This window comes from Antedon bifida, chromosome 10, assembly GCF_963402885.1.
Source record: "Antedon bifida chromosome 10, ecAntBifi1.1, whole genome shotgun sequence".
NCBI lineage: Eukaryota > Metazoa > Echinodermata > Crinoidea > Comatulida > Antedonidae > Antedon > Antedon bifida.
The window spans coordinates 6,526,448-6,544,854 of NC_136235.1; the positions used below are offsets into that span (position 1 = coordinate 6,526,448).

Genomic DNA, 18,407 nt, shown 5'->3' on the forward strand with positions numbered 1-18,407 from the left:
GTGCATAACAATCAATTAACACAACGAAATTAAAGTATTGAAATACGTATACATGAATGAGTCTGGTCTAACCCATAACCTGTAAGAAAGATAACCTGTGCTCGAATCATACACATGAATGAGTCTGGTCTAACCCGCAATCTGTAAGAAAGATAACCTGTGCTCGAATCATACATGAATGAGTCTGGTCTAACCCATAACCTGTAAGAAAGATAACCTGTGCTCGAATCATACATGAATGAGTCTGGTCTAACCCGCAACCTGTAAGAAAGATAACTTGTGCTCGAATCATACATGAATGAGTCTGGTCTAACCCGCAACCTGTAAGAAAGATAACCTGTGCTCGAATCATACATGAATGAGTCTGGTCTAACCCGCAACCTGTAAGAAAGATAACCTGTGCTCGAATCATACATGAATGAGTCTGGTCTAACCCGCAACCTGTAAGAAAGATAACCTGTGCTCGAATCATACATGAATGAGTCTGGTCTAACCCGCCTAACCTGTAAGAAAAATAACTTGTGCTCGAATCATACATGAATAAGTCTGGTCTAACCCGCAACCTGTAAGAAAGATAACCTGTGCTCGAATCATACATGGAAATAGTTCTATTAACATTTTATAATAACAATAATGTATTAACAGATCATTAATTGGCATACTATAGATTTTAATACATGTCCGTTAAATTTAGGGATTATTCTAAAAATTGTATACTTCCCTTGGAGAATAACTAGCCATTCGAACAGTAAACCATCATCAAAAGATAATTGAATTTATTTCAACAGTTTAGGTAAAAACAGCTGCATAAAATGTATCTTTTTAGTACGACTGTGCCATTTAATGATGTGTATTGATATTGAAGATTCATTTTTTTTGTTAAAAAAACATGAAAAATGAAAATTAATAAAATTGGACTTTGAATAGGCAATTTTGTAGTTCTAATAAAGTTATTCACTTCCATAGAAAAAAACCCAATAAAAATAATATTTTCACTGAAATTCAACCAAAAGCCTATTGGCTGGCAAGTACAGTTTTTTCAGGTAAATTATTTTTTTTTCAATCCAGTTTTTGGTCAAAGTAAATAACTAATATGTGGCATTAAAATGGCATATTAAAAAAAAAATCAGGGAAAAAATACATCTTTAATAAAAGTTTTTCGTTTTATTTATCGCAAAACACAAGTCTCTCCCTATGGGTTCAGTGGAAAATGCCATACAGTTTCGCTTGTCAAGTCCGCTTGGAGGGGCAGAACAAATACACAAAAGGCGTCCGCCCTTCTTTGCAAAATCATATCTGTGTTCGTTAATGTACAAACGATGGAATTTATCATACTTTTTATTTTCGATCCTTACGAACCAACGTCGAGTGAATCATAAATAAACAGTCGACCGGTGATGATATTCTGCAATGAAACATTTTCAGCAGATAAGTAGGCCTACTAATTTTATAATGGCAAGGCAATTTTTATTTCAAAAGGAATACGTTTTTTATCTTTCTTTTATAGCATTTTTGTGCAACTGGTACACATCATTTTAACTGTTTAGAGTTCACCATACAACACGGCCACTGTAGATAGCCCTACAATTAGTAGGCTATATTAGTTCTAATGTTCTTTGTTTCAAGTTGTTTTTATGATTTCAATGTTTTCCTTATAAAGAGGTGTGCAGATACGATTTGTTTACACGGCCTTATGTTTTCAAGAATATATAAATTTTTTCGAATACCATTCAGCACTTAAGTAAAATTGGGTCAGATCGTCCACATTTATTTAATACATGGCTTAGCGCGGTTATTATAACACTTATATCAGCTTACATGACGACACTTCTATGAAATAGTTTAATTGGAAAAAACGTTTAAAAACACACTCACACACTTACTTTATCATATCATTACACAACTGTGTTTTTAACAACAAGCAATACAAAATCAATTCAAAAACGTAATAACTCATATTAAATTATAATTAACAAATCTGGTTGAATTACAAATCAATTGTAAACTTCACCAATAACTAAAATTCCTGTACAATGCATTTTCTCTGTTTTTTTTTGGAAATCAATCAATCTATTTACACACTAAACAAAATTCATTTCACATTACATTAATAAATATAGGCCTATAGGCCTACATAAAAAGTTTAACAATATTCTTTTACATTTTTAGATATTTATTCGCTTCGTCTAAATGATTGTTAACACGTTCTAGACTAGACTAAAAGCATAGCGTTAGATATGTCACTATATTATAAGATGTCATAATAGCGTTAGATACATCGCTATAAGACGTCTCTAACGTTAGATACACAACTAGAAGGCGTCTATAGCATTGGCTTCATTTAATAACTAAAATTCTGTACAATGAATTTTCTGTTGTTCTTTCTATGTACACACTAATTAAGTTAAAATTCATTTCCCATTACAATAATAAATATATAGGCCTACATCCATAAGTTTAACAATATTCTTTTATATTTTTAGATATTTATTCGCTTCATCTAAATTATTGTTCTTATAACTGACCAGAAGGCGTCTATAGCGTTAGCCGCACTAGAAACCGTATAGCGTATACGTCATTATAAACGACTATTAGCGTTAGATACAGGACTAGAAGGTAGCGTTAGCTGCACTTTAAAGCGTCTATGGGCGTTAGATACATCACTATAAGACATCAACGTTTGTTACTACACTACAAGGCGCGTCTGTAGCATTATCTTCACTACTAGAAGTCTATAGCGTTAGCTAGATACATCACTAAAAGGCGTCAATTGCATTAGATACAAGGCGTTAGCTGCACTATTTATAAATAAGTATTACGGTAATAACTTATATCCATGTTATAGTTGTACACAATACTATGTTTACAGTAAGTTACTTACAGTACTAGTGACGTAATGTTTTCAATTGGAAACATTATAAATGGTACTCTAATAAATTAAATAATAAGCAACCTATCTTATAATTTATTAGGCCTAATCATTACTTTTGTTGTATTGCATTGCGACAACTTACTCATTGGAAATAGTACCAGATAAAAAATGACGATGTCGCTATTCCATAAACTTTTCAAAAACGAATAGTTTATAACGTATTGTTTATTACAATGACTGTCACCACCTAGAGCTATGTACTGTTTTTACTAGTTGTTACAAAATAAAAAGAAAGGCACACTAGTAACTGATTGTTTCAAGTGTACGGCTGAAGGGCCAAATAATCCGTTTTACGTATGCACTTCGTATAACGTAGTTTTTCTCTTGTCTCTTCTTGACCTTGGACTTGGTCAACAGTTTTTAATTTGAGAACAAAAGTTATTGCAACATCGGGATAAACAAACAAAATGGTCAAGAGAAAAACACAAATTCAATAAATAATTTAATAATCCAGAATAATCTCCAGTTCGATCAAGTATGAATTTGCAGTGTAACCATACGGCAAAAGGTTAAGTCTATTTTCCCATTCCTTTCCTGGGATGTAGGTCAATAAACAGCTTATGAAAATTGTTCCAAATCATGTAAGAAAGAGTCTGCTATTTTTAATACGTCTTCATACGTGTAATTAATGCTTGAACTAGTTGGTGAAACCTCGGGACTAGGTTGTTTGGGAACTTCTGGAGACGATGAATTTACTAAAGCAGCATTGCGGATATCATTTCCGTTTTCGTAGATAGGGGAGGTCTCGATAGGGTCTGGAGAAACTGCACTCTGCAATGGCGTATCCTCATGTGCGACAACTGCGATCTCACTAAAATTAGATTCCATTACATTGTCATTAAGGTTACCACGACTTACATTTTCATAATCTCCGTACGATCTAGGAGGCTTCGGTGCCGGCACCGGTTTTGGTCGTCTGCCAAGTGAGTTTGAACTTAATGCTTTGTTATTACGCAAACTTTCGTCTACAAGCCGAAAAGTGCTAAAGTCGGGCTGAGAGCTGGATGCTGGGTGGTATATCTTTGTCGTCTTTCCTAATTTTGCTGGCAGTGTATACAGATTTTCTGGATATGTCGGGTGTTGTTGAGTACCCCCTGCAGCCGATTCTGTTGCGCTAGCCTGGCTTTCACGTTGGCTACTGATGGTACCAGTTAATTCGTCGTCATGATATTCTGATGTATTGCGAAATATGCCATTATTATAAGGTGATCCACCACCAGTTCCCGCCAGCGATGATGCGTTATTACTCACATTAAACGAGTCTTTCTTTTCTCGAGTCTTGCAGACAACTAAACAAAACGCAGAAAATATGACAATAGTTAGAACAATTACTACTGCAGTAGAAGCTGCAAATATAAGTCCAAGATGTTGCCGGTTCTTTCTCCCACTATCACTCTTTTCCTGTGTTACCCCTCCATCAGCAGAAACAGATGGAGATGAAGATATACTGTCAACAGTTGTAATATGTATGTTTTTGGGTGATGACGTATGAGCAGTGATAGTTGGTGTTTCTGTAGTAGTTTTAAAAGATGTCGTTGCTTTGTTTGTCGGTTTAGAACTGGTTGTCATCATCGGCGTGTTTCTGGTTGTAGTTGCTCTATTGGTTGCGCTTGTTTTAACCAAATCTGTTGGTGGTTGCACTGTTGTTACAATTACATTCGGAGGAGTAGCTGTAGTTGGAAGTACTGTAGTTGGTTGTGTTGTAGTTAAAGCTATTGTTGTCCGTACGGTTGTGGCTATCGTTGTCGGTTGCATTGTAGTTGTCTTTGGCCGAATCAAAAGTGTTGCGCTCCTTCCAGCTACGACTTTGCCAAAACTGTTCATCTCACATCTTACAACTGCATTGTTGTCTGACATTGTGGTTTTTAATATGGTTAACCTGGTCGCACCATTTTCAATTTTGAAACGGCTACTTTGTATGATTTCAGTTGGAAATGACCATGAAAATGTAGGGGATAGTACCCCTTTTCCCGTACAGTTAAAAACAGCATCGCGTCCTTCATCAATCACTACTACAGATGGGCCTAAAGTTACCATTGGTTTTGCTACAATAGGCCTTATTTCACAACTTAGTGTTTCAGTAACAGCAGGACCATCGAGTTGGCACTCAAATAACGCTCCGTTGTCAAATTCTGTAAGTCTGACTTCATGGGAAAGGGAATTATTTAAGCTTATCCTTTCCAGCTCAACCCCATTCCTTAGCCATACTATATCAGGCTCAGGCGTTCCTCCCTCAGTCTGACATTTTAATGTCAGTATTTGTCCTACAAGGTACTCATTTCCTGCGGGACTAGCGTCACAGACAGGGAATCCTGCATTAGGTGGTATTAAAACGCTTAACACATTAGAATCCAGAGGAAAGAATGTACCGTTAGTTATGTAACCAATTTCAAATACCCCCGCATCACCCAATTCAACATTTGAAATTATTAGGTTGTAGGTCTCTCCAAATACCTGGATTTTGTATCGTTTGCGAATATCAGACTTTGCTGAAAATATGAACGCTCCATACGTTAGAACATCCCATTTGTCTGGTTCTTCCAGTTGACTTCTCCAAGATACTGGGATTACGTTGTTAAGGTTATCCGTTACCGTTCCACTTAATGTAACGGTATCACCAATAATAACATCAGTGTCTATCAGTGGTTCAAGAATAGCAATTGCATTCGCCTTATAAGGTAATAGAAGAAGAAGTGTGATAATAACTCCACTCCAATACATTTTCGTTTATACACTGTAAGCGAGCACTTTTAATAACGTCCCTGCACACAGCGATGACACGCACCATTAATAATAACACGATTCTGAAAAATAACAGAAAACACCGTTTAAGTACCTATAACAATTCGCTCCACCTTTTCTGTGTCGTCACTTTGAGCGTCACAATTACAAATTAATCTTTGTGGTTATAACAGTAATACAGGTATTACTTCTATTGAACTATAGCAGCTCGTCGATAATAAACAATTCGCGAAAGTCTGTCCTTCGGATATGAAGGATATTATGGGACGTGGTAACACTAAGCTACATAATTCCGTGGATGGGGCTTATGTCATGTATAAGAATTGTTTATACTTTCTCCGAGGTTATATTTCAAATTACGCGTTATTGGTGTTCAGTAGGACTGTGTGTGTGGAGCTACCCCAATGCACAACATATTCACACATTAAAAGTAAACATTATTTTTAAGATATTAAAAATAGGCTACTGTTTCTCTGATAACGGATTGTCACATTAGAAATAAGCCCATGGGCACACATTCAAAAAGTCAACATGGATACTCTGAAGGTATAACAAGCATGGAAGGGTTTAATTTCACTCTTCCCTGTAAAATCGAATACATATACATACTTAAACAAATGCTAATTGATAACGCTATTAATACCTGTAAATATAGAACATTTACCATTCATATGTTGTATACGATAAAATTAAACAAATAGAAAGGTATATGTTTCTCAATGTTTTGTTGAATGTGCCATTTCACTTTGACCAAAAATTGGATAAAAATAAAAATAATTTACCTAAAAACTTTTATTTTAAGAAAAACATTTTTAAAATGACTGTAAGTCAATAGGTGTTTGGTTGAATTTAACCGTTTATTTTTATAAATAAAAACATTTTTTTACGTGTTTTTTTCTACGGAAGTGATTAACTTTATTAAAATTTGTATTACTTTATTAAAATGTTTTTGGGGGACAATGCTTTATATTGATATTCACTTTGTTGTTGTATGTCTGTGAAATATAGAGTTAAGTTAATTGATCAGTAAATAGTTCACATGATTGAAGGCCTATACAGTAATCATTTCAGTCAGATGTGTTTATGCTTTTATAGTTCTGCCATTTGTGGAACATTTTACATATTATACATCGCTGCAGTTGTGTGCGCAAATTTGAGTTAGTGTTTACTGACCGACCGACCGACCGAAATTGCTAAAAATATATATATTTGCCTCCAAGTATTAATATCCAAATATCCAAAATGACGACCAAAAAATGTGAATATGAGTTAGTCGACCGACCAACCGAAATTGCTGAAAATGTTCAAAAATGTTTAAAAACATTTATATTTGCCTCCAAACATTAATATCCAGTGTCAAAATAACGAAAACATATATAATATGAGTTAGTATTTACCGACCGACCAACCGAAATTGCTGAAAATATTAAAAATGTTTTTAAAACATTTATATTTGCCTCCAAGTATTAATATCCAGTGTCAAAATAAGAAAAACATGAATTGGTGTTTACCGACCGACCGACATAGTGAGCTATAGATTCTCGTTTGCACTTTTTTAACTTCTTCCGCTGTAGTAAGAGATCGTTAATTACTTTACATATATTTTGATAGTAAACCGTCACAGATACATAAAGATATATGATCATCAACATATTTATGAACTATATTTTATTTTAAAAAATAAGGTCATTGTTTAAACCATAATTCTGTATGTGTTTTTTTTGTTAAATATTTTTTGTTGGCCAAAGAAACTTGCAATGACACAATGTTCCAGTTGGTAGGCCTAGCATAAACACAAGTGTGTTTCCTATGATTAACTTTAATAGGTTAGGTTCATTTTTTTCCTTAGATTTTGAAACCTGAATGATTAAATGAACATACATTTTGAATGTGATTTTTTCATTGTGGATAATAAGGAAATGTGAACTTATATATTAGTTATTAATTATCTATTTTAGATCAAGATAGTATATGGCTTTTAGGTCTATATATTAAATACAAATGTTAGTTTGGTTGAAATGAAGGTCAGATTATTGGTAAAGGTTGGATACAAATCAAGTGATCATCATTACTGTATGCTGTTGTAATGGAGAAAATTGATTGTTAACTTGCCTAAGATATCTTTTCATTCCGGTACATTTTTCGCTAATAGGCCAAAAATATTAAAAAAAACTAATTGTGTATGTTTGGTCTGTTTGTACAGGTGAACTGTGTTCATTACTATTTACATATTTTTACATTTTTAAAATATATATACATAAATATAATAGGCATACATTGCATGTTTAGCCTGTGCTATTGATTTGTAGTTTAAATTTAAATTAATATTTTTGTTTATACCGTAATAAATAAACAAATAAATAAATAGGGCCTATATTTTTTCCCCTCTGTCCGGTCAGGAGTTTGGAGAACACGACACTCATTCTGCAGAGGTCCAAGATAGAATTATGCTATAATATCCATATCATCGACTTGGACTAAGATCAGTAAATGCTCTTAAAGTGTACATTGCGTTTTTATGGATGTAATATTATACAAAGAAGCCAATATATAATTATTTATGAACATTGTTGATGTGGTTTTTGCTGGCACCCACCCACTCACATCCTTCCTAGCTGCCAATCTTCAGAAACAAAGTGAATACAGTCAGGAACAACATTTCAGTTTACCAAACCAACTAATGGGCAGGCATACCTACACTACACAAATAATGTATACCTTTAAAAACGAAACATCGGTAGGCCTATACAAAAAACGGGTATATTGGTCATAATCTACCGTGGAAACCACGCAAAACTCACCTTGAAATTTGTCTTAATAATACAGTTGATGTCTATCAAACGTTCAATGTTTCGATGTAAATTCCATGGCACTAATACTCTCACTCATAAGCCTAGCATGTATTTATTATGTTATAGACCTTGCCCGTTTGTATATTATTTATTGCTTTGATGTGTTGAGGCAATCCAAGTAAATCATAAGCCACACGGATGTCATTTTTCATTCATTTTTTTACTATACAGCAAGAAGGATCCAATCAGCGTGACTCACATCCGAAGACACACGACTTAGCCCACGCTTCTACTCTTATTTATCCGGCAACTTCTCAAAGAAATTTAGATACCGATATGTTTGGTCCTAACAGAAATATTGGTTAATATCTATTATAACACGAGATATAGCAACAATAAAAATATCGATACTGGTTATTATAATCGTTGCTAAGTTGTAATCAGTTTATTTCATGGGGTTTTTTTTTTGCCTCTTTCATTTTTTTTGTTTGTAATTTAATTACTATAAATTATGATTTATTATAATTTATTAATTAATATTATTATTTCCCAGAAACAAGAGAACATCTCATAAGAAATAATATGTTAACTTGAATGTTAAATGAAAGAAATACATGTATATTTGTTTTGATTTAACATAAACAGAATATACCCAATAACACATTTTTTAAAGGTAAAATCATATACGCTAAACGTTTGATTAAATACATTTTAGGCCTACCAATAATGACAGTGTTATTGTAACACTCTGACCATCAGGTCAACAAACCCTTCTCACTAATTCTCCCTATAATCCACATCCTTAATAAAATGTTCCCTTTTCCAAATAGTCCCCTCCCAGTACATGTATATTAATTAGGACTGTTCCTTATTAAATATGAATCTATACTGGCAAGGAGATGTGAAAAAAAGTAGAAAATTTATTTTACAGAAAAGGAAATACAGAGTTAGAATTTGAGAGAGAATACAATTTAATATATATCAGATATTATTGTGGCACTTAGCCAGAGATGCAGTCTGTATTACATTTGATGATACTGTATATCGATATTGAATAAAAACTGTTAGGACTAAACCATATTTGCTGGTGGTAGGCCTATATTGAATTTATATATTTAAAACTGTGAGACATCCTGCAAAGAGACATAGGAACAAGTAACGGATAAGGGGACAACATACAAAACCCCACGTTACATTATTATCAAAACCATTATCATGATAGGCCTAAATGAATGTGCAAATTGTGTAATCTGATTGACATTCTATTATTTATTGAAAATAGTTTCGTTTGTTATATAATTTTCATAAAATACATAGAAAATTGAATTATTTTCTTTAAACAAGGCCATATACATGGCTGGAGTCGCGTGCTCAAATTTTAGTTAGTGTTTACCGACCGACCGACCAACCGACTGATATAGTGAGCTGTAGAGTAGCGTTTGCACGCGACTAAAAAACCCAATAAAAACAAAACAAACAAAACAAATTACAAACCGATGTTGCAAAACGGGAATCAAGAATGAAATAATTAATTTCTTTCTTTATTGCTTCAATTCAAGATTATTCCATTTTCCTTTCAAAGGGTCTTACTTTTTCATTTGAATTAATTCTGGGTTTATTAATGTTGCATTACACAATACAGATGTTTGAAAATATTTGTTATTTGTCAGCTGCTTGGACATTTGAGACTAGATACACATAATTGCACTCAAAGTGACAGTAAAATAAATATTTATCCTGTGTTATACAGCGTAATACTTTAAGCTATTGATGTAATCCAATAATTACAACAATGATATTTATAGATACATTTCCCAGCAACAAATTATTTTAAAAACACAAGAGACTCTACGAAATGCATTTGTTGGAATTTGTTTCCCTTTACGTGTGTATAGTTCACACGTCTCTTGGTGGTGTGGTAGATGACTGTTGTCCCTTTTACCTCCACAGGAGGTACTGGACCAACTCCCCATAGTTTAAGTTTAGTTTGTTTACGTTTTATTTTAGTTTATATATTACATGAAACATACGTAGATTTTAACAGAAAGAAAAAAAAGAGCAAATAATGAATGTTGAAAAAAAAATTCAATTGGATTCCTTCAATTCATGCTTAAAACCTTGACAATGCTACAATAAAATGTTCACATTTCATAAACAATAAGTTATTATATAAATCCCTGATATAAATGTTCACACACTGCCAACTCGGATTTCCGTTTGTTGTTAGAACATTGAGTCAATAATATTTTTATTTACAAGGTCGCATTAGATTGTGACTAAACATAGTAAAACAGGTTGCTGAAATGTATATACATTTTTTTCTTTATATTTGTTTTCATCCCCTATACCTACAGTTGCTGATCGACATGCTGAGAGGTTGGTTGAAGTTGGTGTTGAGTTTTCTTTTAAGGAGTGTTAGGCCATGTTTACCAAAATAAAAAGTTGAATGTGTGGACATTGTTAAGGCCGCTGTACTGTCAAATAAATGCACAGTTCGAGTGATACGGAAGGCGATGAAGACATTTACATGATACTTGATTGTCCTACGAATTATTAATCATTACATAGATGTGACGTATCCTAGGATTTGTAGAAAGGAAGGTGCATACTGTAGGACAATGGAGAATGATTACTGATTATGCACCCGGCCAGACACAGACAATTTCACTTTCAGTATAAAAAGTGAAATTACATAACTTCATTCTTCCCTGTGTTAATTCAGCTAGTGTTTTTTTTTTGTTTCAACCTCAAAGCAGAGAATTAGTTGTTAAAGTGCGAGCCAGCGAGGCATGCAATGCATTTCACCTGTACCTGGCGTGCCACCTGTATTTTGATCATGTAAATGTTATGTTTGGCGCCATTCCAGGCAGCAACCAGCCTACACCTCATTGTACATCCACCAAATCAACACATCGACACAATTCAGACATAAATTACACATTCAATAATACCTTCCAAGCCACCTAGCGACTAGAAAATAAGACTATTAAGTCAAGGGGTAAATTTTCCCGCGAAATTTCTAATATTTAAAAAATATCGTTTGAAAATAGATGAATTGTTTTAATTTGATGTAATTACGATCGCACATGAAGTACATTATAACTAATTAGTTGATGTTCGAGGAATTTTAGAGGAAATCTGACCACGCGATGTGAAGCTAGGCTAAGTCATATAGCGATAGAAATAATTCGCCTGCAAGAAACATTCTTAGATCTTAGGATAATTAAATTTACTAGGCCTAGGCAATCCGAACGGTAAGGTAAGTGTGTTTATAATTTCAATAGGAATATGATGACTACAATCATATTTTCTTTCGAACACGTATGTTTAGTAGGCCTACCTTTTATTACAATTTTCTTATTATATAAATAGATAGATAGTATAAACATATAAAAAAGATAACATATTTTATAAGGAAGGCCTAATACACCCACCATACCATAGAATACTAGGTCAATAAGTGAGTGTAGGCCTGGCATAGCGTCTTCTTTTTCTTAGGCTTTTGTCATTGTTGACATCACATTTGCTACATGTCTGTTTGAGCTGGGCTTTGATGACCATTATTATTTAAAAAAATAAGAACATAGTAATTAACTTTGTTTTATATTATATTCTCGTACAACTTGTGTTTCTATCAGTCTGGAGAAAGCATTTTGCTGCCAATCATTTTTGTTTACATAAACCGTGTGCCAAACTTTATGTTAACTCATTAGAGATGGCGTATGAGCTAGACTAATCTACATTGACGGCCATAAATATTTATTTAGACGTTTTATTACCAGATATTTCACCAATAAATCAACCAAAAAGTGTATTTAACACTCCCGAACTATGTACTATAGACCTGATATTGTTGTACATGCCTACAAATCATGATACCAGGATAACAGTCCAAATCCAATGCAGTGTTTTTTCTCATCAGGCAGTAGATTGTGCACATTGGGTTCGATGGGTTGGGTTTTTCCCTTTCATCTTCATTTAATTTGTTACTCCTTTTTGTTACGTTATGTGTTAAGATGAATAGGCCTAAAGAGATCGATTTAATTTAATAGTCATTATTGGTTTAAGATGCTAGAGATCTGTAGATGGGTCACAGATTAGAATAAGATAAGCGGACGCTTAATTATCATGGACATGACGGAAATGTCGTGTTCCTAATATGCAAAGTATTGCACTAATGTGCTGTTTGATTTATGTGCTTTTGTATTCTTAAACTTTAAATACAACAGCCGAATCCTATAGGAAAACATATACGTAGCATCCTGGATGCTGAGCCATGATAACAATACCAACTTTAGACGAATTGAAGAACCAGTTGGCCCTTCCTTCCATAAATTATTTCCTGTCTAATTAGATTCACAAGTGTTAGCGGTAATACTTGGCCAATTCGTGTAATATGAGGCACTTGGGATAAGTATAATACTATTCCCTAATGTTATGCCAATGTATTCATTACATCTTCGATAACTGGTGATTGTTTTAAAGGAAGATATACTGAAAATATGATTTATGCAATACTTCGTCTTATTGCGCGTGGCGCGACAGGGCAGGAATCTGTATTTTGAAATAAGCTGTTGTTCTTTTTCATAGTTATTTTTTTCGTAAAATTATAAATTAATTCCATGGTAAAAAGAGATATTCAATACTTTCAAGTTATAGTAGGCATACGTTAGTCGGTGAAACAAATATTCTCTCTCATAATATTGGCATCTAGGCTTACGTTTCCTAAACATAGACACATTTATACACACATACCTTTAAGTGTGGTTTATAAAATATAATTGTGTTTTAATTTTTTTTTAATAAGATTATTTTTAGTAAGTGTTTAAGCTTCCGACCTTCACAATGTAGTACCGGTAGTAGAGACCCCTGAATAGGACTCATGACCCCCGCCCCCAAAATAAACCGTCTGCCTACGCCCTTGGGTCTTATTAAGCTGTCGATGATAACATGAGTTTCCGTTCATGATATCTAATCAAAATCCGGCCTAAAGTAAATTAAATTAATTAATTAAAGTCTCTATCATCACCGACACTGATTCATTCAGAAGGGATGTCCCCATTGTAACAGAAATACTTACAATAGCAATTACAACATTGTTGACTATCATTCCCGACCCACATGCCAAATATTTTACTTTACCTTGGAAAATTCATACCAATGGTGTGAACCCTAATTCTGGCAAGAGGATATTTTTGGACAAAATGTATGGGGAAAGACACTGACACCGCTGAGTGGTACCAAGGTACACTAGGCCCTGCTCCGGTGCCACACAAACACCCAGACAACTATACTGTATACAGTAGGCCCTACCTTTGAATTTCCAAACTTATTTACATTTCTATATGTGTATTAACGAGTTGATTCCGAAAAGATTTAAATTGTAAAAATATTATTGATAGTGATGTACCACTTATAAAACAATATAATACACGCACCACACACAACAAATTGTGTATAACTAAAACACGACAGCAGCAGCTGTGTGACCTTAAACCTTAGACCATTACTAACGTAGTACTTATCCTTTCGCTTTTTTTTATATAGCAAATTACAAAAACAAACTCATTCAATATCTAGCAATAAATGTAAACCTTAAAACAAAACGAAGAGAAAGATAAAGAAAGATAAAAACAAAGACATCCTTACGAACAATAAACAAGTCAATGTTTCGGGCCTAACTAAGCGAAAACATATAACAATTCGTATAAATACTTACCGGTGTTCGGATACTTGGTTGTCAATTTTTAGACTGCTGCTTGTCTACTCTTGTGTCCCTCTCTAGATCTTATGTTTCCTTCAGGTTGTTGCATAAGAATACTCCATGTTAATTATTAGGAAGTGACTGTGTCTAAACATTTTAGCACACTACTAAGAAGAAACCTTTTTTTCCTCGGTATCAGTGGTGCGCAGGAAATGCGCCTAACGTATGATTCATTCTCCTAAAGCTTGTGTTGTGACGTTACTTATTTCACTTTGCTAGTAAGCATAGTGTATGGGTGGTGGCTCGCATGGTTAAGTTATCTACTTTCTTTATTCATTTTTAATGCAGTTGAACTGAAACTTAGGTCAGGTAGCAGACAAGACAGACGATCAGTTTATATTGAATATTATTTAACGTAACGCATTTTAGGCCTACAACCATTATGTTATAACAACACTCCATTTGATTGGTTCATCATGGTACCACGTACCAGTATTATTAGTTCTAGTGATAAATGGTGACGTTTAACGATATTGCACGTTTATATATTTTTTTACACATTTGCAATTAACCTGTAGTATGCGCCATACAATTTCGCGTCCAAAATACGATCAGTTTCTGCTATATTAAATTATAAATTGTTTGTATTCGTTGAATGTAGCAAATATTTCAATCGTTGCAATTGATTATTTAAGCCAGCTCCCCCGCCTATTCAACTCATAAAGATACATTATTGTATACTAGCATTTTCTTTTTAAAGACAATGACATCATGTTAACGATAATGGTCATTGTCGTATTTTAATTTGATAATAATGCGTCATCTCTCTTCGCATAAATTACCTAATAAAACCCGTTGTTAATATATATATATATATACACCAAGGTTCAATCTGTAAATCACATTAAGCAGTTTAGTTTGATCACGTGAACGAAAAAAGAAACAAAGTAAAGTGAGCATATATATTTAAAAAATCACTATAATTTATTCAATAGTGTCATGTTATCTCGTTATTAAAATCTCTCTGAATTGTCTGTGTTATTTTGTGTTCCCTTCAATTCCATATCTATCTAACTCTTCTAAATACTTTGTGTAGTGCCTCATGTCCTCCTCCTATCCTCGCTGATTGTCCTCTAATCTCCATCGCAATCAATCTGTTTAACAACTTCATAACCAATGCCATAGATGGTCTAGCTTTTGAATCCGTATCAATCATCTTTTTTCCAAGTTCCTGTAATCCTAGAATTTTCTTAAAATATCCGACCTTTCCAAATATTATTCCAACAGAATAGACATCTGTTGCTTTGCTTTCAATTGTATTGTCGTTTTGAAAAAATTCTGGCGCAATTTCTGACCATTTATCTATTTGGTAAGCAATCCCCGATGGTGTATCGCAGTTATTGTAGGATTTTCTTCGAGGTGCGTTCACAGACGATACCATTCCTAAATCAATTATTTTGGCACACCATCTCAGCTCATATCTAGTAATCAATACGTTTCTCAGTGCTAGGTCGTTATGTAGAAGTCCTTTTCTGTGCATGAAGGCCACACCATTGCCAATGTCTTTCATGATTCGAAGCCATTCTATTCCTGATTTAATTGAAGTATTATCAAACATTGCATCCAATAACGTGAAACTGTCGTTGGTGGTACCGTGACCGATATATTCCATTATAATCTTAATTTCATGATCCTTTTCGTAGCTGACAGCGAATACATTTGGAAATGCTCTACAGGCGGAGAGATGTTGCATCGCCTTTGCTTCTATTAGTGCCGTTTTCATGCATTTTTCTTTCTTTGATAGCGTAACCGTCTTAGCTGGTGGAGTTATTGATTTCACAGCTACTATCTTATCCTTCTTGTTTGAGTTCCATTTCATTAAATCTACGCTTCCGAAAGATCCCTTTCCTAGGTGAACGGGGACTCCATTAGACATAACTGGTTCCAACGTTGATACCGGAACATTCTTGATTTTACGAGTCAAAATCGATTCTAGCGCCATGTACTCTTTCGTCTGCATCCACGACCATTTTCCTCCTTGTACCTGATTAACGTTATACGTAACGTTTTGTTTGAATGTCTTAGCCTTTACAATAGTTGGCTTTTTAGTTGCGCTTCTGCTTCCATGTTTTAGGCTGATGCTATTATCTAAATGTTTCCAAATGTTCACTGTAGCCCCTTGTCTTTGTTGTATATCGCATTTTGTGATGCTTTTTCCCTTTCCAGTAAGTACATTTCGGCTATCCTTGTATGAGCGTGATGTGGCTGGTACAATCGAATTATAATGCATTACTTTCTTTTTTTCACTTAGGTTTGTAACAGCAATATTCCTCTTAGCTGTTGATGACTTGGCTTGTGTGATAAACGGATTTGCCAACATTAGTTTTGATTTTGCCTCATCATTAATTGTTTCACCTTGACGACATAATGTTGTAACTAGATTGGTAAACACATCTATTTCATCTATACTTGGCAGCATGTTCATGTCCGGCTTGAGAGTATCAAACAGAGAAGTGACAACAAGGTTCTTTCTACCCGCATTAGGCCTACAGGAATTCATTTCTACTCTGCCTATGATTGGCAGTGAGCTTAAGCTTGGGTTCACAGCATCATACAGTGCATCATTCATTGTGTTTTGTTTTCCATCAATTGGTATCTTTTCTCTTTCATGGACAGCATCAGTCTTGCTTGTTTCATATGGCTCATTCGTTGAAGTACCGCGGATTAAACACATTCCAAAAATGCAGTTTAAAATACGACAAAATATCGACGTCTTTTGTGATTTTGATTTCGTATTTTCACTGCGAAGATAAACAAAAACAATTTTTTATTATTATTATCATTATTATTTTTGTTTTCTCTTTTGTGAGATTCACTCACCATTATTTCATATTGTTACATATTAATTTTTTTTTCTTTGTAGCCGATCAGTTCTCTTTTTTTTTGCATATACAAATGCGTCAAATTATTTCTGAACCACCCCTCCCCGCTCCCCGGGTGATATTCTGAAAATCAATTATATAATATATAATATACATATATTTCTCTACATTATATATTACGTTTCACATTTGTCTCATAGATGTACATTATTATGTTTTGTGTCTTTCTTATAATAAGTGAATCATGTGATTAATAAGGAAATGTTATAATTATGTTTTACCTTGACTTTATAAATAGACATAAGCCTTTTTGCACATTGTATTACCATACTGTTGTTTAATTGCAGTACTAGTGTGTTTTGATATAATTCCGAGATTATAAACTTACTGTTGGAGCGGATCATCACTTCTTTTATTGGTCATAACATTGACTTTATTCTTCTTCCGAAGAATTGGCATCTTGGAAATTCCTGTAATATTAGAATGTCATTTTATATGAATAAAAAATGTATTTGTAATTTCATCTCATATGAGGCATATTTTATGGTCCTTTTATAGGGATTGTACACATGTTAGGCCTAAGTACTGTACCTAACCATTAGTCGATGACCATAAATAGTGTAGTATGATATGCCGTGTGGGTAGTGTATATAATTATAACATACAATGTTAATACATAACACAAACCAAACATAATAGTTAACCCATGGTTAACCTAGTTTAACAAACATATGTTAACCCATGGTTAACCTAGTTTAAAATATGTTATGAAAGTGTATGACCTTTTCATCTGGCCTACATACAGTAATAATTGTTTTGGAGTTTTAATGCTACTAATTAAATTATATAATTCCTTAAAATTTAAACTCTTCTTGAACCTAAATACCATAAACCTCCACAAGCCAATAGCTACTAGGCCTACATATATTTAGATTAAATCAGTAGCACATATTTTCCTAAATGGAAGTGTGTCACATGTTTTCCTGTCCAGTGTAATCAGTGTATAATCAAACGGAATAGAGTTTACATGTTTTAGTAACTAGGCCTAGTTAAATCATGGTTTAACACACTGGGTGGTTAATATTTTCTCCAAGATAACCTACGCCATGGTTGCATATTATTATTTCGCTTTTGGAGATTTTAAACTTCTTAATTTAATTTGTAGACCTATTACTATATGTACCGTATGTCTATGCAATATTATTTTGTATCTTTACAAAAATTACCTTTGAAAAAACAGCTAAAAATGAGTAAAATAACTTGGTAAATATAATATAGTTGACTTTGTTGTAGAACTTAACGTGTATTGTGTAGGTACGTTGCTGTGTTTATTCTCACAACAGTTGCTACGCGCA

The 18,407-nt window shown here is 33.7% G+C and overlaps 2 protein-coding genes across 2 annotated transcripts; both read right to left on the reverse strand.

Moving 5' to 3' along the window:
• Window positions 1-1,634: 1,634 nt before the first annotated feature.
• Window positions 1,635-14,362, reverse strand: LOC144853609 (uncharacterized). Its single transcript, XM_078711340.1, has 2 exons — window positions 14,186-14,362; window positions 1,635-5,736 (listed from the first exon to the last, which is right to left on the reverse strand). The coding sequence occupies exon 2, from the start codon at window positions 5,651-5,653 to the stop codon at window positions 3,491-3,493; it is 2,163 nt and encodes a 720-aa protein (XP_078567466.1). The 5' UTR covers window positions 5,654-5,736; window positions 14,186-14,362; the 3' UTR covers window positions 1,635-3,490.
• Window positions 14,363-15,236: 874 nt separating this feature from the next.
• LOC144854610 (uncharacterized) lies at window positions 15,237-16,904 on the reverse strand. Its single transcript, XM_078712546.1, has one exon. The coding sequence runs from the start codon at window positions 16,902-16,904 to the stop codon at window positions 15,237-15,239; it is 1,668 nt and encodes a 555-aa protein (XP_078568672.1).
• Window positions 16,905-18,407: the final 1,503 nt, after the last annotated feature.

Bases quoted from the DNA above. Each gene is read 5' to 3' on its own strand.
- LOC144853609 (XM_078711340.1), bottom strand. From the start codon at position 5,653: ATGTATTGGAGTGGAGTTATTATCACACTTCTTCTTCTATTACCTTAT.
- LOC144854610 (XM_078712546.1), bottom strand. From the start codon at position 16,904: ATGTGTTTAATCCGCGGTACTTCAACGAATGAGCCATATGAAACAAGC.